We start from the raw sequence: 24,695 nt of genomic DNA, 5'->3' as shown, positions 1-24,695 counted from the left end.
AAAGTTAGTGGCTGTTCTTTAGTGTGAGACATGAGTTTGGGCATTCAGCCAAAACACTTCCCACACGTGCCATTGACCAGAGGGAAGGACACAGAACAGCCTTTGGGAATCACAGCATGAACACTGGGAAGGCATATGTAGGCATTTAAAAGGGTCACTTAAATGGCCCCCTGCAATCAGTCTTTGAAATCTGGGTCAGATATACCAAGATAAGAATTTTAGCAGGGTTGAAAAGAGGTGATTTCTAACTTTGTGTATCAAATGCTATATATGAATATAAGTGTCTTGCATTTTTGGATGTTTCTAGAAATGCAGAGTTTAGGGAGTGGTTAAGGATGCTTATTTAAATTCCATGAAACAAATTACCCGTGGGGGTCCATTGCTTCCTGCACCATCATAGTAGGAGTCACATTCATTCTGTTCTCTGTCAACAGGCTAAAAGGCTGTTATCTTTGTGATTCATTTCTTTTTCTTCCAAAATTCTCATTCTCGAAATGACAATAAAGGATTAAGATACTAAAGTCTCTTTTTAAACTTTTGGTAGTTTTTCTTAGCCCAAAGACATATTCCTTTTTGATAGAGGACATTGTTTTCAAGATTTCTGAGGTTTTTCTGTGTGGTGTTGCTTCATGCTTGACAAATTTCATACATTTCTGAAAATAACATTTAGAAAATGTATATTTAGAATGATTCAAAACATTTTCTTGAGTATCTTCTAAGGTTGACTCTTGTGCTCAATATATTCCCAGTAAGTATTTAGTGTGTGTCATGTGTCAGGATTTTAAAGCACTCACTTGTTGTGTTTCCAGATTATTATTCTGAAATTTCAGTATTGAAATTTTGTTTCTTTATTTTTAGTCTTAAGTATTTTCTTCTTTATGATGCTATTGTAAATGGAATTGTTTTAATTTTCTTTCCAAATTGCTCATTTGGAAAAGCAAATAAAAGCAGGAGGGATACTATTCTGCCATAAGAAAAGATGAGGTACGGAGCACTTTTTCTAGGATGAGTTCATGAACTTAATTGGCCGACCTCGAGTATGTGCTCCGATGTTCATTGCAACTTTATTTATGGTGGCCAAGACATGGAGACAACCAGTGTCCTTCGATAGATGATTGGATAAAGAAGATGTGGTATCTATACACAATGGGATACTATTCTGCCATAAGAAAAGATGAAATAGTGCCATTTACAACAACATGGATGGAATGGATATTGAGATTATTATGCTAAGCGAAATAAGTCATACAGAAAAAGTCACGAACCATATGATTTCACTGATATATGGTAGATGAGGGTATGTGCTTCCCTCTTAACACTGCTTTCACTGTGTCCCATAAGTTTAGGTATGTTGTGTTTTCTTTTTCATTCATCTATAAGTATTTTGTAATTTTCCCTGTGATTTCTTTTTTGATCCATTGGTTGTTTAAGAGTGGTATGTAATCTCCACATATTTGTGAATTTTCCAGTTTTCCTCCTGCTACAGATTTCTACTTTCATTCCACTGTGATCAGAAAAGACACTTTGTATGAATTTAATCTATTAAATCTGTTAAGATTTGTATTGTGATCTATCTAACATATGGTCTATCCCAGAGAATGTTCTATGAACATTTGAGGAAAATGTGTATTCTGCTGTTGTTGGGCAGAGTAGTGTTGTATATGTCTGTTAGCTACAATTAGTCTACAGTGTTGTTAAAGTCCTCTATATCTTTATTAATATTCTGCCTTGTTGTTCTGTCTCTTACTGAAAATGGGATATTGAATGAAGTCTCCTACTATTATTGCAGATCTATTTCTCTCTTCAATTTGTCAATGTTTGCTGCATATACTTCGGAGTTCTAATGTTTGGTGCATATATGTTTATAATTTTACAACCTCTTGGTGAATTGACCCTTTTCTCATTATAAAATATCCCTTTTTTTGTCTCTTGGAACAGTTTTTTGGCGTAAAGACTATTTTGTCTGATATTATTATTAGCCATCCCACTCTTTTGTTTACGATTTGCGTGGAATAGCTTTGTCCATGCCTTTATTTTCAACCTATCTGTCCTTAGATCTAAAGTTAGTCTCTTGTAGGTAGTATATAGTTGGATCCTGTCATCCATTCTGCTAATCTATGCTTTTTGATTGGGGAGTTTAATCCATTTACATTTAAAGTAATTATTGATAGGGAAAGACTATTGCCATTTTGTTATTTGTATTCTATATGTCTCATAGATTTTTTTGGTCTCTCATTCCCTCCTTTATTGCCTTCTTTTGTGTTTGATTTTTTTTTTTTGTAGTGACATATTTATACCTTTTTCATTTCCTTTTGTGTATATTCTGTAGACTTTTTTCTTTTTAATTGCTATGGGGATTACATACAGTATCCTAAAGTTATAATGATCTATTTTAAACTAATACTAACTTAACTTCAATACTGAAATTTATTTTCTATTTTTGAGCCCTTACTGTGTACCAGGTAGAGCATTAAGCACTCCACACTTACCTCATTTAAATTCTTTTAGTAACCCTCTAAAATGCAGGTATTACTATCTGCATTCTACAATTGAGGGAACCAAAACACAAGGAGAATAATTAATTAACCCAAAGTTGCATAGTTAGGAAGTAGCAAAGTCAGAATTCAATCCGGATCTGCCACCCTCCCATTTTCCACCCAGCACCATGAATGGTCTGAACTTACATTTCCTCTGCAGGTAGGGTGGCCACATGGCTTTGATAAAACTTGTAGCTTTCTTTCCAAAATATGTGATTGATGACTTTTCTTTTTTATTTGACATTTAACATGGGTGTATGTGCTAAAATGGAAGCACAGGAATGGCGACAGAGTTGAGACTTGAAAGTGCACACATAACTTAAAAATGTAAGTTATCTGAAGTTTAATGTGACTTACTTAGAGTGGAAATTTTCCTTATAATTGTCACACTTTTTCCAATAATGAAACAAAACTTGAAACTGTTCATTAAAGTAATAAACATACATTTAGAAAACATTGTATGTTGGATTGTAGAGGATTGTTTAACGAATACTATTTTTTCTTCTTTAATAGTCTACTGCCAGAAATACTAATTGGAAGTATGTGCTGCATTCATTTGTTGATATTTTATCGTCAAATTCTTGGAGATGTACTCCTGAAAGGCAGGATGAGCATGCAAAGTGCTGGTAAGAGGTCTTTGCATTTTCCTTTTGTATAATAACACATCATGTTTGAGTAAATATAACTTATGTCAGCCTATATCTTATGCTTCTGAAGGTGACATTTGAAATGAAATTTTAAAAATATCATCAAAGTCAATAAATTACTGCAGATACAAGGATACACACCGTGCTCAGTTTGTATCCTGTGTGAGGTCGGTATGTATTTAATTCTTTACAATATACATATTTTCACATTTCAAATTCTAGAGATTTGAGATCCTAAATTTCAGACATAATCATATTTTCCCTTAATGTCTGAATAATCTGTTTTTACCATGTGTTTGGTATGCACGTCATCTTTTTGGGAAGAAACTGAAATCACCTAAGATAACTGTTTCTTAATGCATGAAGTTTAAATATCAATGGATTAGTTAAAAATAGGTGAATCCAGATAAAAGGTATTCAGTAGTTCTGTGTACTATTTTTACTCTTGCAACTTTTTTTTAAACTTGAATTTTTTTCCCAAGTAAATTGTTAAAAAAAAAAATTCATTTTAATTAATAAGTTGTCACACATGATTGAACTTGCAAAGAGGAATGCATGTGTTACACAAACTGCCTCCATAAAGTTTAACTATTGGACATTCTTTGAATTCAACAAATCAATAAGCAGGTATGTATTGAGAGCCCACTATATGCCAGACATTGTGAGATAGGCACGGTCATCCCTCCCTAGTGGAATGACAGACCTGAAATACAAAATTACATGAGTTAATCCTTTTCACCTTTTAAAATAAGTGTTCTGAAGGAAAATACACAATGAAAGCATACAGTAGGAAGACCTGAATTAATGTGTAGGATAAGAGAAACCTTCTCTGCAGAGAGAGGAGTTAGAGATATTGGGGGGGGGGGGGCGGGCGAGTCTTTCTGGATAGAGAGACCAGCATGTCTGAAGACCCAAGGCAAGAAAATGCACGTGTGCTGGAGGGATTGAAATTGAAAGCAGGCCAGTGTGGCTAGAGCAGGAGTGAGAGGGAGAGCCCTGTGATGGTTTAACACTCTGTGGACAAGTAGAGTTCATGGTTAGACAGGAGTTCTCTCCCAGTGACTTACCATCTGGATAGGTAAATAGAAATGAAACTCAAAGTCACAGAAGCACAGACATTTCTCAAGGAGTAATTATAACTTGAAGAGAATGACAGTTAAGCCTTTTAATCATCACTGGCCTTTGAATTTATTTCAATGACTAGAAAAACTTCATGACTGACATGACTTCATTCATGTCATTAAAGAGGATGAGGCCACTATGAAAGCAATATGGTGGTTCCTCAAAAAATTAAAAATAGAGCTACCGTATGTCTCAGCAATTCCACTCCTGGGTATTTATCCAAAGAAATCCAAAATACTAATTCAAAAAATACATGCACCCCTATGTTTACTGCAGCGCTATTCACAGTAGCCAATATGTGGAAACAACTGAAATGCCCATCAATAGATGACTGGATAAAGAATTTATGGTACATTTATACAATGGAGTGTTACTCTGCCATAAAAAATGAAATCTTACCATTTGCAACAACATGGATGGTCCTAGAGGATATTATGCTAAGTGAAATAAGTCAGACTGAGAAAGACAAATACCATATAATCTCACTTATATGTAGAATCTAAAGAACAGAATAAACAAGCAAACAAAACAGAAACAGACTCAGATATACAGAGAAAAAAATGGATGGTTCCTAGATGGGAGGAGGGTTGGGGGATGGGGGATGGGGGAGGAAGGTGAAGGGATTAGAAAGTACAAATTGATAGTCACAAAATAGTCATGGGGATGTGAAATACAGTTTGGGGAATATAATCAATAATGTTGTAAAGATTATGTAGGATGTCAGATGGGTACTGGACTATTGGGGGGATCACGTCACAGACTGTGTAGATGCCTGACTACTGCGCTGTACACCTGAAGCTGATGTAGAATAATAGTGAATGAATGTCAACTATAATTATATATATATATATATATATATATATATATACACACACACACACACATATATATAAAATTATATAATCTGTATATATATAGATATATTTCCCCCCATACACGGGATATAAAGTACAGCATAGGGAATGTAATCAGTGGTATTGTAATAGCTATGTACTATGTCAGAGGGGTAGTGGACACTTGGGGGTGGCTATCACTTTGTGAGTGGTATAAACGTCTGATTATTATATTTTATACACCTGAAACCAACTAAAAAAAAAGCAATCTGCATTTAAAAAAAAATAAAAAAGTATAAGTCTTATTAGTTGTCCTGTAGGTAAGAAGAAAGTTACTCACAATTATTGACTTCCTTCATTTGACCCTGACCATCAGAATACAAGTAAACCTAGTAAAATCTAGAGAAAGGATTTTTCTCTACTAAGGACACAAGATCGTTTCCAAAGTGTCCTTGTGCTTCCTTGCATTGGCCTTTCATGTGCAATTACCTATTGTGGAATATCGGTGTTCTCCTACGCAGTATTTAGACATATGGCCGGAATCCCCATTTTCATACACCACTATCCATCAACCCCTAGACACCAGTCTGGGGTCTTTCCCTGAGTGCTGGTAGATTGGATTCAAGCCTAAGCAGCCTTCTTTCTTCTGGTGCTTTCTGATTCCTCTTACCACATCACAGTCATAAGTCAGAAAGAAAGATTAAAAAAAAAGTAGAAAGAAGAACAAAATTTTCTAGCCTTATTCTATTCTGTTCAGAGCCACTTTACTCCCACCCTAAATGCCCTGTCTACTTGATACAAGACTTATTCCAGAATCCCCTGGAGTATGGGTGTAGGGGAAGATGGGTTGAGTGAATAAATCATGTGGCACAATTCTAATCTGAATGAATGTTTTTCTGTCTATTGCAGTAAAATTCATTGGACAAAGTTTGTATAAAATCATTTTGGTCATTGTATTTCAGATTTTATCAGTAATCCCGTACTGGCCACCTTCCCCAAGCTCTTGGAGCAGCCTGATGTGATGGATGCACTCAGGGTGGGTAGCATGCATCATGATGGGAACCTGATGGGTTCTGGAAGCAGTTAAACATACCACGTTAGTGAATTCTGACACCTGCTCTTGGGTTTTTTTCCCTGCTATTTGCATGATGTCTCCCAATCTTTGTTCATTTTCCAGCTAACTTGGGTTCATCCTTCCTTTCTTAGTTTGAGTGTTACTTTCCCAGACTGTCTACCCAGACCCAATAAGAAGATGGAGTGTCTGCTACATACACTATTGCAATCTTTTGTCTGTTGTTTGACCCTTGACTTAAGATGGCCACTAATTGTGTCCTAAGAACAAAAATCCAAAATCATTTGTTAGATAAATCAACTGAGTTCTCAGCGGAGAGTCAGGGCATGCATATCAGTTTTTTAAATTTAATTCGACATACTGTCTGCTGTATGAAGTAGCAGCTGGTTGATCCATATGAAATCTCCAATTTTCAGCCATATTTGACCTTCAAATATGTCAGTTTTATAAAGTTCAACTTAGTATATCAGGGTTAACAAATATTACAAGACCTGTATCCCTACAAGACAGATGCTCAGATACCACGGCAAATGCCACAGGGGAAGTATGACCCAGGTCCTTGGAGACTTAAAGAAGGCAGCAAATGAGGACCAGGAGCCTATTCCATTAAAGAGGTCCTATGTGAGATAGACTTAATACAAGGCTGGGTCAATTTGAATTTTGACATACTGAGATGGGAGTGGAAGACATTACGGGTGGAGGGATCCGCATGAACAAACATTCTGGGGTAGGAAGGACTGGAGAGTGTTTTTGAGCAGAGCAGTGATCCACTGTGGCATGTCGGTGGATGTCGTCGGTAGATAGGCATGGCTAGTGTGAGTCTCATGTCCGGGGGAGGAGGGCAAGAGGTTGTGGGTGATCCATGAAGGTTTTGCTTCAGGGAAACTGCTGACAGCCCAGAGAGGTAGAAAGCACACATGCAGGAGGAAGGTGAGCTGTGTTAGGAGGTGACTCCTGTTGGTAAGGAAGGAGGTCATATGGGTCTCACAGAGAAATGGAAGATTCTTATGAGACTTTGAAACTGATTTCATCTGCTGGTTTGATTGGAGTGGAGAGTGTCAACAGAACAATAAAATTTGCAGCAAAAACACTTAAAAAACTGTTTATGGCATATGATTACCCATAATTTCAGATAAATTCATTTGGCACTATAGCTAGATAATGCAGAATTTCTCTTTCTTCCCTTATAAAGTCATTAGTATTATATTTATTCATTATACAGAGCATAGATACACTGATTCATTCAACAAAGATTTCACAAGAGTCCACTGTGGCTGAGGCACTGTGCTGGGCACTGGAGTGCTTCTCTAGTTGTGTAACAAGTCACAGAATCTGGATGTTGGTGTTAGGAGGAACCAGTGGGCTAATCTAATCTAAATTCTGTATTTCCTGATAAGCTGACCGCTCAAAGAAGTGTCATGACCTGTCTTGCCATGGAGTTCAACAGTGGCCAAGCCAGGCTTCACTGCATTTCAGTTCTGGGTTTATCCAGCTATACGAGAGGCTCTTCAACTTTACATAAATTATTAGAAAGAAAAGAAAAGCCCTTTTGTGGTATTAGTCTATTTAAATATATATACTTATATTTGTATATCTGCCTATGAAAAAATCTGGAAGAATAGACTCTGGAAAGGCAGCAGTGCTTACCTCTGGATTCCATGGGTTATTTTTTCTGTATTTTCTTAATTTTTCCACAGTGAATTATTTGTATAATAAATGATAAAATTTAAAAAGTGGTTTGTTCCTTTTTGAGCATTCTCTTGGTGGCACCCTGTATGACCTAAGCCAGGCTGTGCAGCGATAGCTTTCAGGTTTCTCTCTCGCTCATGGTACCTTCCAGCGTGGATCAATGGAAGGCCCTGCTCCATAGTCACCCAAGGCCACAGGCTGATAGCCGTCATCTGAACTATGGGCTCCATTGCTAGTTGCCCCTCAGAAAGAGAGAATGGAGAACTGTCCTTGGGCTTCCCACTGCCTGTGCCCCAAGGCAGCATAGACCAGAACCAGTCATGTGGCCCCACTAAATTTCAAGGGAGCTGGAAAGTAGAGTCTTCTGTTTGCTCCAGAGGAAGGAGAAGTGATCTGGGTACGTAGTAGTGACCTTCCCTCCCACATGCTTTCTCTATTCCCCGTTGAGTTACAGTAAGTGAAACACCTGACTACTTGCTGGTAACTCAGTGAAAAGTGAGGTGGGACCTTGACACTTAACGAATGAACAATGGGCAAATGTTACCAGCCAGTAAGTCTAAAGTTGCTGAGTGATATTTGTGTTAAGCCAGATTCCTTTTAAAGTTTACATTATGAGGTGTGTGAGTCTCCTAGTGTTAACTCAGCTAAGTTCAGTTTGTTGGTGGTGCTTCGGTGGTAATGATAGCCTGTACAGTGAATCACTCTACTCTGTAAGGGTACTCTTCAAACACTCCAGGATCCATAGGTACAACAGTCAGTAGGTGGAGGAACACATCCCCTAAGACAGCTCTTCCCAGGAGTACCTGTGAACGTCCGGGATGTGGCTTATGAGGGGCACAGAGGTGCTCTCTTGGTGGGAAACTTCTCCTTTATCTTGTGGAGAATCTCTGTCTTGGTGCCATATGTCATGTTCCCGCCCTGGCCATTGAGAATGGGCCGATGGTTCCATGGAACCCATGAAATCAGGAGGTGCCAATAAGCACAACCTGAGGCCCAGAAATGAGCAACTGAGAGCCTGGGCAACCCCCTCACTTCCAGTGCATGGAATTGGTACCACGAACCTTCAACCTAGACTTCTGTGGGGTTAATGGAACTCTGGGTTTTTCTTTCTTTAAAGAAGAATTGGTGAAGCCTCATGGATACATTGAAAATCTTTACCGCAAAGCTGTACTGCATTTATGTCACCCTGACCATGTAATTATCACGGCAGACAGAATTGCAGACAAGTATGGTATTTGGCATTTTTCTATTATCATGACTGTCTTACCTTAAAAGCTTGCTAGTGTTTTATTGTTCAGGTGCTGTATTTGTGCTGTTTGAGTATATATGTTAATGTTTCACTGATTCTATTCTTATATTAGTTTTAACTTGTAAGAAGCACAGGCTTCCGAGGCATCTTTCCCTACCTAGTCAGTCTGGTTCCGGGTCATTATCAATAGATGCCTGCAGATTCAATTCTTATGGGTGTGGGTTCTGCACAGCGTTTTAAACCCCAACCATATGTTTAATTTACAGTGGAGCTGCAGAAGTGTGGTGAAGACTTGTGAACTATTGGATTAATATAATATTTCTATTTCCTTTTTAGAGTTCATGGGCTGAGAAAGAAAGCACATTAAAAAGATCAGAGAAGGTAATATGCTTTTCCATGTGGAACTTAATATTTGTAGCACTCAATGTGTGCTTGCACACTCCAATAATGCCTCTTTTTCAGCTAACATAGCCATAGTTATAATCCCTCTTAATCCATTAAACTTGTCATTATGGCTGTAGACACATTCCAAGAAGGGTCTGGGTGAACAATTCCTAATATGAAAAGAAACACATGTTCACATTTTAGATCACTGAATTTCATTTAGTTGAGGGGAAGTTTCTAAACCAAAGTCTCCCAATTGACTATCAAATTTATCTTACTTTAAAAATATTCCTCTAGCTCTCAAAGTCTATATGAGGTAAGGAGAAGGAAAGAGAAAATTGGCCTAAGCTGTATCATACATTGAAAAAATTCATGGCTCATGCTTACTTTGCTGTGGAAGTATGGTCATTACAAACCAAACGGTGCCTGCATTAGGCAGTGAGCAGTGGCGTAAATGCTGTAATCCAGGATTCAACAAATATTTTCTGTGAAGGGCCAGATAGTAAATATTTTTGGCTTTGTGGACCATAAGTCTCTGTCACAATGACTCAGCTTTGCCATTATAATGCAAAAGCAGCCATAGACAATAGGTAAACATCTGAGCATGGCTGTGTTTCCATAAAACTATAAAAAGGCAGTGGGCTGCATTGCAACCATGGTCTGTGGTTTTCTAATTTAAAATGTTAATTATCTACAAGGAACATAGAAGAACAAACAAACTGAAAACCCTAAAAATTGAGGGAAAAGTATATATATATTGTATTCTTATTTGAGCTTCCCTTTGACCAATACCATCTACATTTTATTTTTGCTAAATGGGCAGGTTTAATGCTATTCTAGTATAGATACTCTATTCTAGTAGACAAGGTGCTGGGCCTGAGGCCTGTAGAAATCGCCCCCTACAATATGGTGAGCTTGGAGGGGCGGCATCTGTGTGTGGACTCCACTGTATATGGATTCCTCTGCCTTCAGACTGCTGTGCTCTAGGATTTCTACCACAGTTTGTCAGTGTCAAGGGTTGCTGACAGTGTTGACACTGCAGTGGGCTTGTTATCTGGGGAGGATATGAAATCAAATTCTTACTCCTGGGGTCTCCTTTCTCTGGGTTTCACACAGAACACTTGCTGCCCTTTTCTTATAACAACTTGACAATTCTCTGATGTGCTGTAAGCAAATTAAGTGGACAGAGCTAACTTCGCATTGAGTTTGACTTGTATTTATTTGGACCCACACCTGTGTCACCAGAATTAGACTTCAGTACCCCATTCTATTTGATGACTCCCTCATCAAATAGGCTCCCTCCGTGGGGCTTAGGAGAACACTGGTCTCAAGGAGCCACCCCCAAAAGCCTCAGGGAGAACTGCTCATCTCTGCTCCATGGTGACTTTGCTTCCACTAAGAGGGGCTGTCTCCTGACTGACTGGCTGGTCCAGATCCGATGACCTGCCAAGCACTATGACACCTCCACCCCCACCCCCCATGACTTTTAGGTAACAGAGTTCATCGAATTTAACACAACAAATAATGATGCAGGTCCATTCACAGTTATTTATGGTGGTGTTTTCCTAGAGAGATGGAGAGTTCCTGAAGGCTGTGTTTCTCCTGGTTTACCATGACTGCGTGGTCCCCCTTCTCCATTCGACACTCCTGCCCCCATTCAGGTGGGCAGAAGAAGAGACTGAGGCTGCACGATGGAAAGTCATCGCTGACTTCCTGAAGCAAAACCAAGAAAACAAGGGTGCTCTCCAAGCTCTGCTGTCACCAGATGGAGTTCATGAACCTTTTGACATTTCAGAGCAGACCTATGACTTTCTGGGTGAAATAAGAAAGAAAGCAGCCTGACACTGTTGGCCTATGACCCTTAGCTTCCCACCGAATCTCAAGGATCCTCCATGATGACCTGGATAAAGTAACAGAACCAAAGTAACTGTCACATTTAACTTAGGCTTTACTCTTCTTTGTACAGACCAAATTCTATGTGAAATATTTATCTGATAAGTTGAATATGCTTTAATACAATAAAATATGTTTTTATAAGGAATACTGTTATATCTAAATTTAAAGAGAATTTTTTTCAAAAACTAACTTTAAGTTGACTGTACCTATACATTTGTATCAAAGCAAGATTTCATCAAAAGCTGAATTTGTGATTATTCAAGAAAGTGAAACTATAATCCATGGAACTGGAGAAAATACTTGCAAATCATATACCTGGTAAGAGTCTAGTATAGAGAATATATAAATGTATAATTATTGCTAATAGAATTTATGTTGTGAAATGAAGGGGAAATCAGAGAAACCTCTTTGAGAAAGTTGTATTATTAATCACTTAATTCAGTCTAATTTTTATTATTAGTTTCAGGTGTACAAAACAATGTAATAGTTAGACATTTATACCCTCACAAAGTGATAACCCTCTCTCCCCCAATCTACTACCCCTCTGACATCATATATAGCTGTTACATTTCCACTGTCTCTGTTCCTTATGCTGTACTCCACATCCTGTGACATATATATATTAAATGATAGTTGACATTCATTAAGATTCAGCTTCGGCCAGATGTACATTGCAGTGGTCAGGCACCTACACCATTCATGAAGTGGTCTCCCTAATAAGACAAGTGTCTATCGGATACCCTACAAAATCTTTACAACATTATTGATTTTATTTCCCAAACTGACTTTTGTATCCCCATGGCAATCTTGTGGTTACTGATTGTGCTTTCTCATCCCCTCACCTTCTCCCTCATCCCCCCACCCCCGCCACAGCATCTAGCAACCCTCAGGTTTTCCTCTATGTCTCTGAGACTGTTTCTGATTAGTTTGTTCATTTATTCTATCCTATAGATTCCACATATAAGTGAGATCTTTCTCCATCTGATTTATTTAAGTATAATGTTCTCTAGGGCCATCCGTATCATGGCAAATGGTAAGATTTCGTTCTTCTTTATGGCCGAGTAATATTCCATTGTATAAATGTACCACAGTTTTTTAATCTAGTCATCTACTGATGGGCATTTCGGTTGTTTACCATATCTTGGCTATTGTGAATAGTGCTGCAATAAACATAGGGGTGCATACATTTTTTCAAATTAGTGTTTTGGATTTCTCTGGATGGATACCTGGAAGTGGAATTGCTGGGTCATAAGATAGTTCTATTTCCAGTTTTTTGAGATATGTCCATTACTGGTTTCCATAGTGGCTGCACCAATCTGCAATCCCACCAGCAGTGCCTGAGAGATCCATTTTGGGGGGATCCTCACCAGCACTTGTTGTGTGTTGATTTATTGATGATAGCCATTTTGACTGGGGTGAGGTGGTATATCACTGTGGTTTTTATTTGCATTTCTCTAATGATTAATGAGGTTGAGTATTTTTTCATATCTCTGTTTGCCATCTGTATGTCCTCTTTAAAAAATGTATCTTCATGTCCTCTGCCCATTTTTTAATTGGGTTGTTTTTTGGAGTTGAGTTCTATGAATTTTTTATAAATTTTGGATATTAACCCCCTATCAGATATATCATTGACAAATATCGTCTCCCATTCAGTACGATGCCTTTTTGTTTCCTTTGCTGTGAAAAACTTTTTAATTTGATGTTATTTTTTCTCTTACTTCCCTTGCCGGAGGGGATATAACAGTAAAAATATTACTAAGGGTAATGTCTGCGAACTTTCTTCCTATATTTTCTTCTAGGAGATTTTTGGTTTCAGATTTTACATTTAAATCTTTAATCCCTTTTGAATTTATTCTTGTATATGGTGTAAGGAGGTTGTCCAGCCTCATTTTTTTCCATATGTCTGACAGGGTTTCCCAGCACCATTTATTGAATAGACTGTCCTTACCCCAATGTAAAGTCTTGCTTCTATTGTCATAGATTAAATGGCCATATAGGCATGGATTTATTTCTGGACTCTCTATTGTGTTCCATTGATCTATGTGCCTGTTTTTATGCCAGTACCATGCTATTTTGATTATTGTAGGCTTGTAGTATAATTTGATGTCAGGTATCATGATACCGCCCACTTTGTTCTTATAGCTCAAGATTGCTGTGGCTATACGGGGTCTTTTATGGCTCAAAAAATTTTAGTATTATATGTTCTATTTCTGTGAAAAATGTCCTTGGTAGTTTGATAGGAATTGTGTTAAATCTGTATATTGCCTTAGGCAATATGGACATTTTAAATATATATTAATTCTTCCAATTCATGAGCATGGTATGTGTTTCCATATATTTGTATCTTCTTTAATTTCTCTCTTCAGTGTCTTATAGTTTTCTGAGTACAGGTCTTTTACTTCTTTGGTTAAAATTATTTCTAAGTATTTTATAGTGTTTGAAGCAATTGTAAATGGGACTGTTTTCTTAATTTCTCCTTCTGGTAGTTTATTATTGGTGTATATAAATGCAACTGATTTCTGAATATTAATTTTGTATCCTGCTTTTTTACTAAATTCATTTATCAGTTTTAATACTTTTCTGGTGGAGTCTTTAGGGTTCTCTATATAGTATCATGTCATTTCATATAATAAAATTTTACTTCCTCCTTACCAATTTGGATGCCTTTTATTTCTTTTTCTTGTCTGGTTGCTGTGGCTAGTACTTCCTGAACTATGTTGAATAGAAGTGGAGAAAGTGGGCAACCTTGCCTTGTTCCTGATCTTAAGGGGAATGGTTTTAGCTTTTCCCCATTGAGTATGATGTTAACTGTGGGTTTATCACATATGGCCTTTATTATGTTGAGATATGGTCCCTCTACTCCCACTTTCTTAAGAGTTTTTATCATAACTGGCTGCTGGATTTTGTCAGATGCTTTTTCTGCATCTATTGATATGATCATACGATTTTTATTTTTTATTTTGTTAATGTGGTATATCATATTAATTGATTTGAGGATGTTGAACCTAGCTTGCATACCAGGGATGAATCCCACTTGGTTGTAGTGCATGATATTTTTAATGTATTGCTGAATTCTGTTTGCTAACATTTTGTTGAGGATTTTTTCATCTATGTTCATTAGGGATATCAGCCTGTAGTTTTCTTTTTTTGTAATGTCTTTGTCTGATTTTGGGATAAGGGTGAGAGTGGCCTCATAAGAAGAGTTTGCAAGCCTTCCCTCCTTCTGGATTTTTTGATAATTTGAGGACAATAGGTGGTAATTATTTTTTGAACTTTTTGTAAAGTTCACCTGTAAAGCCCTCTGGTCCAGGGCTTTTGTTTGTTGGGAGTTTTTTGATTACTGATTCAATTTTCCTGGTAGTAATCAATCTATTCAGATTTTCCATTTCTTCTTGAGTTGGCCTTGGAAGCTTGTATGCTTCTAGAAAATTATACATTTCTTCCAGATTGTTTCATTTGTTGGCATATAGTTGCCAAAAATTTTTGTATTTCTGTGTTGTCTGTTGTCACTTCTATTTCATTTCTGATTTTATTAATTTTGGACCTCTCTATATATTTTTTGATGAGTCTGGCTAAAGATTTGTCGATTTTGTTTATCTTCTATAAAAACCAGCTCTCAGTTTCATTGATCTTTTGTGGTATTTTTTGGGTCTCTATTTCATTTATTTCCACTCTGGTCTTTATTATCTCCTTCACTGTACTCCCTTTGGGCTTATTTTGCTATTCTTTTTCCAGATCACGTAAGTGTAAGGATAAACAGTTGATATGAGATTTTTCTTGTTTCTTTTTTTTTTTTTTTTTTTTTTTGTAATTTTATTAGTTTCAGGTGCACAAGACAAAGCAATACTTAGACATTTATCATTTATAGCCCTCACACTGTGTGAACCCCCCGCCCCCCCCATCCACTATCCTTTCTTGTTTCTTTAGGTAGGCCTACATTGCTATGAATTTCCCTCTTAGGACTGCTTTCGCTGCATCCCATAGATTTTTGGTCATTGTGTTTTCATTTTTGTCTCGAGGTATCTTTTGATTTCTTCCTTGATCTCATTGTTGACCCATTCATTATTTACTAACATGTTATTCAGCCTCCATGTATTTGTGTGTCTTTGAGTTTTTTTCCTTGTAATTGATTTCTAATTTCAAAGCACTGTGGTCAAAGACACTTGATATGATTTCAATTTTTTTAAATTTATGGAGACTTGTTTTGTGGCCTAACATGGGATCTATCTTGGAAAATCTTCCAAAAAAAGAATGTGCACTCGAGAAGAATGTATATTCTGCAGCTTTGGGGTGAAATGCTCTAAAAATATCAACTAAATCCAACTGGTCCAATGTGTCATTTAAGGATGCTGTTTCCATATTGATTTTCTGTCTGGAGGTCCTGTCCCTTGTTGTCCATGGTGTGTTGAGTCCCCTACTATGATAGTGTTACTGTTGGTCTCTGTCTTTATGTCAGTCAATATCTGTTTTATATATTAATATGCTCCTGTGTTGGGTGCATAGATGATTAGTAGGGTTATGTCCTCTTGCTGGATCTATCCATTTATTATTATGTAGTGCCCATCTTTGTCTTTTAATATATTTTTCATTTTAAAGTCTATTTTGTCAGCTATAAGTAATGCTACTTCAGTTTTTTCTCATTTCCATTTGCATGAAATATCTCACTCCAGCATTCACTTTCAGCCTGTGTGTGTCTTTTGATCTGACTTAGGTCTCTAGTATACAGCATATGCAAGGGTCTTGTTTTCTTATCCACTCAGCCACCCTATGTCTTTTGATTGGAGTATTTACCATTTACATTTAAAGTGATTATTGATAGGTACACAGTTATTACCATTTTGTTGTTTGTATTTTTGGTCTTCATTAGTTTGATTGTTTTCATCTTTCTTCTGCTTACAGAAGCCCTTTTAACATTTCCTGCATTGATGGCTTCGTGGTAATGAATTCCTTTAGCTTATTCTTTTCTGGGAAGCTCTTTATCTCTCCTTCAATTTTAAATGATAGCCTTGCTGGATAAAGCAATCTAGGTTGCAGGCCTTTGTTTTTTATCACTTTGAATACCTCCTGCCTGCAAAGTTTCTGTAGAAAAGTCACTTGATAGTCTTATAGGAGTTCCCTTGTATGTACCCACTGTCTTTCTCTTGCTACATTAGGATTCTCTTTGTCTTTAACCTTTGCCATTTTAACTATAATGTGTCTTGGTGTGGTCCTGTTTGAGTTCATCTTGGTTGGAACTCTTTGCACTTCCTGGGCTTGTATGTCAATTTGCTTCACCAGGTTAGGGAAGTTTTCTATCATTATTACTTCAAATGTGTTCTCAATCTCTTGCTCCCTCTCTTCTCCTTCTGGTATTCCTACGATGTGATGTGCATGTTTTTGCGCTTGATGTTATCCTACAGTTCTCTTAAACCATTTTGATTGTTTTTTGTTCTGTTTTTCTTTTTGTTCCGCTTGGGTGATCTCTGCCAATTTGTCTTCTAAGTCACTGATTCGATCCTCTGCTTCATCTAACCTGCTGGTAATTCCTTCCAGTGTGTTTTTTATTTCAGTTATTGTATTCTTTAGTTCTAACTGGTTGTTTTTTATGATTTCTCTATCCTTCTTTATGTCATCACTAAGCTCATTAAACGTTCTTATCGTCAGTGTTCTGAACTCTGTCTCTGATAGGTTGTTTACCTCTATTTTGTTTGGTTCCAATTCTGGAGGTTTCTTCTGTTCTTTTATTTGGGACATGTTTGTTTGTTTCCTCATTCTGGCTGACTCTCTGTTTGCTTTGATGTATTAGGTAGATCCCCTAGGATTATCAGTCTTTACTGGGTGGTCTTACATAGTATGTGTCCTTTATATATGAATTTCACCACCTCCCTATTCTCCTGTGTGTGTGCTCCAGAGGTGACCCTTATGTTGTGTGTGTTCTGTTAAGGTTGAACTTTAATTGCTTTTGGCTTGTCAGTAGGTAGAATTGACTCCTAGGCCTACTAGCTGTGAGAATTGGCTATGCCCACAGTGTATGAGCTGCTGTGTGTGATGTTTGACCCCTCAGATGAGGTTTGATCCCTTGGGCTCCTGTACCTGTAGAGAATTCCCTCTGGGTGTGTCACTTGTAGGTCAAACCTGGTAATAGTCTGGTTTGGTCTGGAATTGGCCTATGGGTGTGTTGAATCTTATGCCTCTTAAGCTGGGCCCTGGTAGGGCAATTTCAGAACAAAACAATTCAACAAGCAAAACAACTACAACAAAGAAAAAACCAAATACACTCACATGTAAAAACAACCGACAACCAACACTCAACACAGACAAAAATATCAAAAATACAGAAAAGAAAAGAAACAAAACAAAAAATAGCAACACCAAAAAAAAAATCAATGTGGAAAGATGGAAAGAGGGAGGAAAAGTAAGGCAAGGAAAAGAAAAAAGAAAAGAAGAGAGAGAAAAAGGGAAAATGCATATATATATATATATATATATATATATATATATATATATATATGATAAAAATGATAATAATACTAAAAATAAAACAACAAAAAAAACAAAAAAAAAAAACAGCACCAGTCTTGGCTTAAGCCCACCACGCTATCTACAGGTTGTCCTCTGTTGTACAAAGACTCCTCTGCATCTTGTGGAGCCAGAACCGGCCACCTGATGTCCAGAGTGACCCTGGCACTGCAGTTCTAGATGAGTGGGACTATGGGGTATGGTTGGTAGTTTTTACAAAGTTGGTGCAGTTTCTGCTCTCACCAGCACAAACGCACCCTGAGAGCACCACAGCCAGCCACCGGGAGGTGGGCTTATTCCCTGTATACTGGTCTCATACAGTAAAGTTGCCGGCTACAAAATCAACATACAAAAGTCCATTGCATTCCTATATACTAACAATGAAATCTCAGAAAAAGAAATACAAAAAAACAATTCCTTTTGCAATTGTAGCAAAAAGAATAAAATACCTATGAGTAAACTTAATCAAGGATGTGAAGGACCTATATGCTGAAAACTATAAGACATTTTTGAAAGAAATTGAAGAAGACACAAAGAAATGGAAAGACATTCCATGCCCATGGATTGGAAGAATCAACATAGTTAAAATGGCCATATTACCCAAAGCAATATACAAATTTAATGCAATCCCCATCAAAATCGCAATGGAATTTTTTAAAGAAATAGAACAAAAAAACATCAGATTTGTTTGGAACCACAAAAGACCCCGAATAGCCAAAGCAATCTTAAGAAAAAGAACAATGCTGGAGTATCATACTCCCTGACTTTAGTTTGTACTACAGGGCAACAATAATCAAAACAGCATGGTATTGGCAGAAAAACAGACACATAGACCAATGGAATAGAATTGAGAACCCAGAAATAAAACCACATAAATATGGACAGATAATTTTTGACAAAGAAGCTAAAAACATACAATGGAGGGAAGACAGCCTTTTCAATAAATGGTGCTGGGAGAATTGGATAGCCATGTGCAAAAGAATGAAACTGGACTGCTATCTGTCACCATGTACCAAAATTAATTCAAAACGGATCAAAGACTGAAGCATAAGACCTGACACGATAAACTGTATAGAAGAAAACATAGGTACTAAACTTATGGACCTTGGGTTCAAAGAGCATTTTATGATTTTGACTCCAAAGGCAATGGAAATAAAAGCTAAAATAAATGACTGGGACTATATGATACTTAAAAGCTTCTGCACAGCAAAAGAAACCATCGACAAAATAAAGAGGCAACCAACTGAATGGGAGAAGATTTTTGCAAACAGTGCCTTCGATAAGGGGCTAATATCCAGAATATACAAGGAACTCATGCAACTCAACAACAAAAACAAACAACTCAATTGAAAAATGGGCAGAGGACCTGCAGAGACATTTCTCCAAAGAGGACATACAAATGGCAAGTAGACATGTGAAAAAATGCTCAACATCACTAATCATCAGAGAAATGTAAATAAAAACCACAATGAGATATCACCTCACCCCAGTCAGAATGGCTATCATCAACAAGACAAATAGTAACAATTGTTTGGGAGGCTGTGGAGAAAAAGGAACCCTCATACACTGTTGGTGGGAATGCAGACTGGTGCAGCCGTTATGGAAGGCAGTGTGGAGGTTCCTCAAAAAATTACGAATAGAATTACCATATGACCCAGCAATCCCTCTCCTGGGTATCTACCCAAAAAATCTGAAAACATTTATACATAAAGACACCTGTGCTCCAATGTTCATTGCAGCTTTGTTTGGCCAAGACATGGAAACAACCAAAATGTCCTTCGATAGATGAATGGATAAAGAAGTTGTGGTATATATACACAATGGAATACTATTCGGCAGTAAGAAAAGATGATATAGGAACATTTGTGACAACATGGATGGATCTTGAGAGTATGATGCTAAGCGAAATAAGTCAGACAGAAAAAGCAGAGAACCATATGATTTCACTGATATGTGGTATATAAACCAAAAACAGCAAAAGAACAAGACAAACAAATGAGAAACAAAAACTCATAGACGCAGACAATAGTTTAGTGTTTGCCAGAGGGTAAGGGGGGTGGAGGGTGGGGAGTGGGAGATGAGGGTAAGAGGGATCAAATATATGGTGATGGAAGGAGAACTGACTCTGGGTGATGGACACACAATGGGATTTATAGATGATGTAATACAGAATTGTACACCTGAAATCTATGTAATTTCACTAGCAATTGACACCCCAATAAATTAAAAAAAAATCCCAGGTGTCCTAGTAGCAGGAGGTTGCTGACAGCACCCACTGTGGCAGGTGTGCTGAGAGGCTCAGCTATCCAGGCCTCCCCTCTAAGCATCTGCACAATAAGGGGGTCAGAATTTTAAAAGGACTAGGGTCCCTCCCCACTGATCAAGTTTTTTCTGGTCAAACAATTCATTCACTCGTGCAATCACTCAGCACAAACTAATTGAGGACCTGGATGTGCAGATACTGACTTAGGCACTATGACTTTGACCACAAAGAGGGATAAGGTTCCAGGTCTCAGGGAACAGACATTCTGGTAAGGAGAAGTATGTGATAAACATACAAATGGATGATATCAACTCCTTGAGTTGAAGAGTTGCAGAATGCTTAAGAAGAAAAAATACCAATACTCTGTTGTAAGCATAAGGAATATTTCTGTGGGTCTAGTGTATAAATGGAGTGTTTAAAACACCTCTCAGTCCTCTGCCCTTGACTTTTCCTGCCCTGTAACTTCTGGTGTTGCCATCCTACTTTAAAGAACAAAAATCAGTTAGAGAACATCCAGGTTCCTCCATACTTGCTGAAGTAGTATCTGGCCCTGCTCAAGCTCCATTGGAGCCTCAACCAGCAGCACAGATGCTCTCTACCTCAGTTTCTTTCTCCATTTGGAGTGCCTCCAGACTTGGAGCCCAGGATCCTCTTCTTGGATTTGGCATTCTTAGCTGACATTGGCCATAACCATGGAGGATAGCCCTGCAAGTCCCCTTCCTCTCCTCAGCAACTCTTGACTGTGAGCTCCTCTCCTGGGCCCCTGGGGTTTGACTGAGGTTGCTAAAATTCCTTCTACTTGTTCCCAAAGTATTTCTATACCCCAGGGGTTCCCACACTTCCATTGCTCCCCCCTCCCCTCTGCAGGCACAAATTTTGCCATCTCTGCAAACTCTTTGTTGACTTAGTTGATATTTCATAAGTGATATTTTTATAACTTATTATAAAATGCATACATTAATGTTTTAATTTTGTATATAATTGTAACATAATATTTTAGTTAGGCTTTTTCTGGTTAATATTTTAATATTAAAAATATAACTAAATTAAAAATGCATTTCTCTTTTAAAGGGAACTTTGTATCACTAACATAAACAGAAAAGTATTGTCATTCCCCTAAGTGGGATGTAGTTATAGAAATAAATATAATGTAAATCAAAAAGTGGTCTTAGGGCTGACCCGGTGGCTCAGGCGGTTAGAGCTCCATGTTCCTAACTCCAAAGGCTGCCGGTTCGATTCCCACATGGGCCAGTGGGCTCTCAACCACAAGGTTGCCAGTTCGATTCCTCAACTCCCACAAGGGATGGTGGGCAGCACCCGCTGCAACTAAGATTGAACATGGCACCTTGAGCTGAGCTGCCGCTGAGCTCCCAGATGGCTCGGTTGGTGCGCGTCCTCTCAACCACAAGGTTGGCGGTTCGACTCCCTCAAGGGATGGTGGGCTGTGCCCCCTGCAACTAGAAAACGGCAACTGGACCTGGAGCTGAGCTGCGCCCTCCACAACTAAGACTGAAAGGACAACAACTTGAAGCTGAACGGAACCCTCCAGAACTAAGATTGAAAGGACAACAACTTGACTTGAGAAAAAGAAAGGCCTGGAAGTGCACACTGTTCCCCAATAAAGTCCTGTTCCCCTTCCCCAATAAAATCTTTTAAAAAAAAAAAAAAGGTCTTAAATTCTACCTAGAGACTGATAGAGGCTCTGAGCCCCAGGCCTGCAAGTCTTTATTAAAAAGTGAGATCAGGAAGAGTTAGAAGGTGCCAAAGATGCAATGGCACCAAATGAGACTTTTTCTTTGCCCTACTCAGGACCAAAGAGAATTAAGAACTAAATCACCCTTCCCTGAGAAGATTCTTGGCCTGCCCATTGTTGCTGCCCAACACACAACTCTGTGAGGCAAGCAGGACAGGAGTTATTGCTCCCATTTTCCAGATGAGGAAAACTGAGATTTGGAGGAACAACCAGAAGAGCTATTCATCGCTGGGCCTCCTCCTCCTGGAAGCCCTCTCCACCTCATGGGTTCAGGTGAAGGGCTTCCTTGGTCCTCCCACAGACCCTGCACTGAGGCTCATCAAGGCACTAGTGGTACAGTGGGATGCACTATGAGACCCATTCTGTAAACTGGGGCTTGACCTAGGATTCTGTGCCCAAGGTACCAGGACTCTAGGGCCCCCTGCCTCTGGAGATAGGCCTTCCGGGGCTGTATGAAAGGGATAAGCCAGGCTATTTTCATCACTTCCTTCCTCCCACTCAAGCAGTGGCCACCATCCACTGCCTTATATAGAACTGCCACCTCGGCCTCAACCAGGACGGTTTGGGCCACAGAAAGGGGTATCCGACTGCAGGCCTCAAAGGTAAGTGGCCCTCTTTATTACCCAGCCCTGCCTCCCACTCTGTGGGCCCTGCCCAGGTAGCAGGGAGGCTGGCTGTTAAGGCCTGCCTTTATGCCTCCTTCTGCTCTCCTCTAGAGGACAGGTGGAAGCAGACTCTGAGACACCTGCTCTTTGGCTAAGTCAGGCTTCATTGGTTTAGTCAATGAATAGTCATTGGAAGTGTACCATGGGCCAGGCCCTGGGGCGGGGGGAAGAACTTGTCTTAGGTAGGGGAAACACTTGTGGAGGAAAGACCGTGAATCAGGCAGAAAATAAGCTCATGAGACCTAAATTTGAGTCTGACACAGACCACTGGGTGACCCTGCACAAATCATTCTGTTTCTGGGCCTCAATTTCCCCAATTCCTAGCATTAGCCTAGATGAGTGGGAGCCTATTCTGGTTTCCCTTACCCACTCCCACCTCAGCATCCTCTTCCTAATGTTTTCTACATCAAGTATCACGTAAGAGTTCACTTAGCCATGGCAAGCTGTTTGGAATTGATTGGATAAGGTGTGGTCTGTGAAGTCCACACTGTCAGCCTGACCCCAGGCTAGGCATGGAGGCTATAAGCAGCCTTTCCCAGGCTCTGGAGGCCAAGGGCCAGGACTGTAAATCATGTAGCAGGGATCTGTTCCCCCCACTGCTTGCGTTCCCTTCCCCTTCCCAAGAATGTACTTACCCCTGCTCCACTCCCCCACCTTAGCTACCCTCACTGTCCTGCCTTCTGAGTGTCCAGTGAGAATCAGCCAAGCCCAGGTTGGGGGCACTTCACTTCCTTCAGTCTTTGCCACTACAATTTCACAGATGAGAAAGCTGAGGCCTAAGAAAAGAATTGTCCTTTGTTGCAGGTCAGATCTCACTGTGCCCACAGAACCCACCACTGGCTCTTGGGATGGGGTGCAGGCTGCCAGGCTCTCCCTCACCTTATGGCCATTCTCCCCCACAGCCAGCCTGCACTATGCCTGCCTGTGGGGTGCTGTTCCTGCTCTGGGCCACCGCGGAGGCCACCAAGGACTGCCCTGTACCATGCACCTGCCAGGCCCTGGAAACCATGGGGCTATGGGTGGATTGCAGGGGGCAGGGCCTCACATCCCTGCCTACCCTGCCAGCCCACACCCGCCACCTCCTGCTGGCAAATAACAGCCTTCGCTCCCTGCCCCCCGGTGCCTTTGACCACCTGCCCCAGCTGCAGACACTCGATGTGACACAGAACCCCTGGTACTGCGACTGCAGCCTCACCTACCTGCGCCTCTGGCTAGAGGACCATACACCTGAGGCCCTGCTTATTGTCCACTGTTCCAGCCCCGACCTCATCACCATCCATCCACTGGGCCAGCTCACAGGCTATGAGCTGGGCAATTGCGGCTGGCAGCTACAGACATCTTGGGGCTACCCAGCAGTCTGGTGGGATGTGTCACTGGTTGTTGTGGCCACAATTGACCTGGCTCTCCTGGCTGGCCTGCTGTGCACTGCCACGGGATCCCAAGACTGAGCCCAGGCCCCCAGGGTCACCCTCAGGCCAGGCAGCAAGCCTTGAGCCCCTCCCTAGACTCCACCAACCCTGATCAGCCAGAACCACCAGTAACTCAAAATAAATTTGCTGCTCAATCATTTTATCCAAGCTCAGAGATTTTTTTTCCTCTCAGCCCCTTCTGGAAACCTGGGTTCATTTTGTTATTACCAGATATCAGTAGGGGCTTCTCTGTACCCCAAGTTCCTAGTAAAATGAGCTGTTCTCACCTCTCCCCAACCAGCCACCTCCAATTCCACTATCTGTACATCCATAGCTTCCTCGGTGCTTGCCAGGTCATAGAACTCCAGTTCTCACCCCCTCCTCTGTCTGCCTCCCCACATGGGCACCTGCTCCCCACATGGGCCCTCCCAGACAGCCCAGGACAACTGCACATCAATATTCAGCCCCTCTCCAAATTCCACCAAAAAACAAACAAACAAAAAAACAGAAAAACAAAGTTGCTCTCACAACACAGCAGTGAGCAGACAGGAGGTACTGAAGACCCTAGGGGTCGGGTGGCAGGGCACAGTGGGAGGTGTTCATCTCTGCAATAAGCATACACTGAAAAAGGCATATCACCATTCCCAAAATGGCCTTTTGCCACTTGTCTGGCCCGGA

General features: G+C 39.7%; 2 protein-coding genes across 13 annotated transcripts in view; both read left to right on the top strand.

The window, feature by feature from the left end:
• Positions 1-14,921, top strand: part of NPHP1 (nephrocystin 1) — a 53,596-nt gene extending 38,675 nt beyond the window's left edge. For 4 of the 11 annotated variants that reach the window (XM_019719038.2, XM_019719039.2, XM_019719037.2 and 1 more), the window contains 4 exons: positions 3,051-3,163; positions 6,102-6,175; positions 9,486-9,530; positions 11,103-14,919. In XM_019719038.2, coding sequence (XP_019574597.2) covers positions 3,051-3,163; positions 6,102-6,175; positions 9,486-9,530; positions 11,103-11,375 — 505 coding nt within the window. In that variant the 3' untranslated portion in view covers positions 11,376-14,919. Of the gene's footprint in view, positions 1-3,050; positions 3,164-3,254; positions 3,356-6,101; positions 6,176-9,485; positions 9,531-11,102 lie in introns of those variants that run through there. The other 7 variants (XM_074340502.1, XM_074340500.1, XM_074340499.1 and 4 more) reach the window with 5 other exon arrangements.
• Positions 14,922-22,417: 7,496 nt separating this feature from the next.
• On the top strand, positions 22,418-24,180 carry GP9 (glycoprotein IX platelet). Of its 2 annotated transcripts, none has more exons than XM_019719028.2 (2): positions 22,418-22,545; positions 23,511-24,180. In XM_019719028.2, exon 2 carries the CDS (start codon positions 23,523-23,525, stop codon positions 24,054-24,056), a length of 534 nt encoding a protein of 177 aa, XP_019574587.2. In that variant the 5' UTR covers positions 22,418-22,545; positions 23,511-23,522; the 3' UTR covers positions 24,057-24,180. The 2 variants fall into 2 exon arrangements, with proteins under 2 accessions (XP_019574587.2, XP_074196599.1); XM_074340498.1 differs by having other exon boundaries at positions 22,491-22,545; positions 23,413-24,180.
• The last annotated feature ends 515 nt before the right edge of the window (positions 24,181-24,695 follow it).

The sequence above is a fragment of the Rhinolophus sinicus genome, linkage group LG09, assembly GCF_036562045.2.
Source record: "Rhinolophus sinicus isolate RSC01 linkage group LG09, ASM3656204v1, whole genome shotgun sequence".
Taxonomy (NCBI): Eukaryota; Metazoa; Chordata; class Mammalia; order Chiroptera; family Rhinolophidae; genus Rhinolophus; species Rhinolophus sinicus.
Note: the sequence above shows the minus strand (reverse complement) of the source record. Positions and strands in the feature narration are given on the sequence as shown.

Excerpts from the sequence above, each read along its gene's own strand:
- GP9 (XM_074340498.1), top strand. The coding sequence starts at position 23,457 with ATGGGGTGCAGGCTGCCAGGCTCTCCCTCACCTTATGGCCATTCTCCC.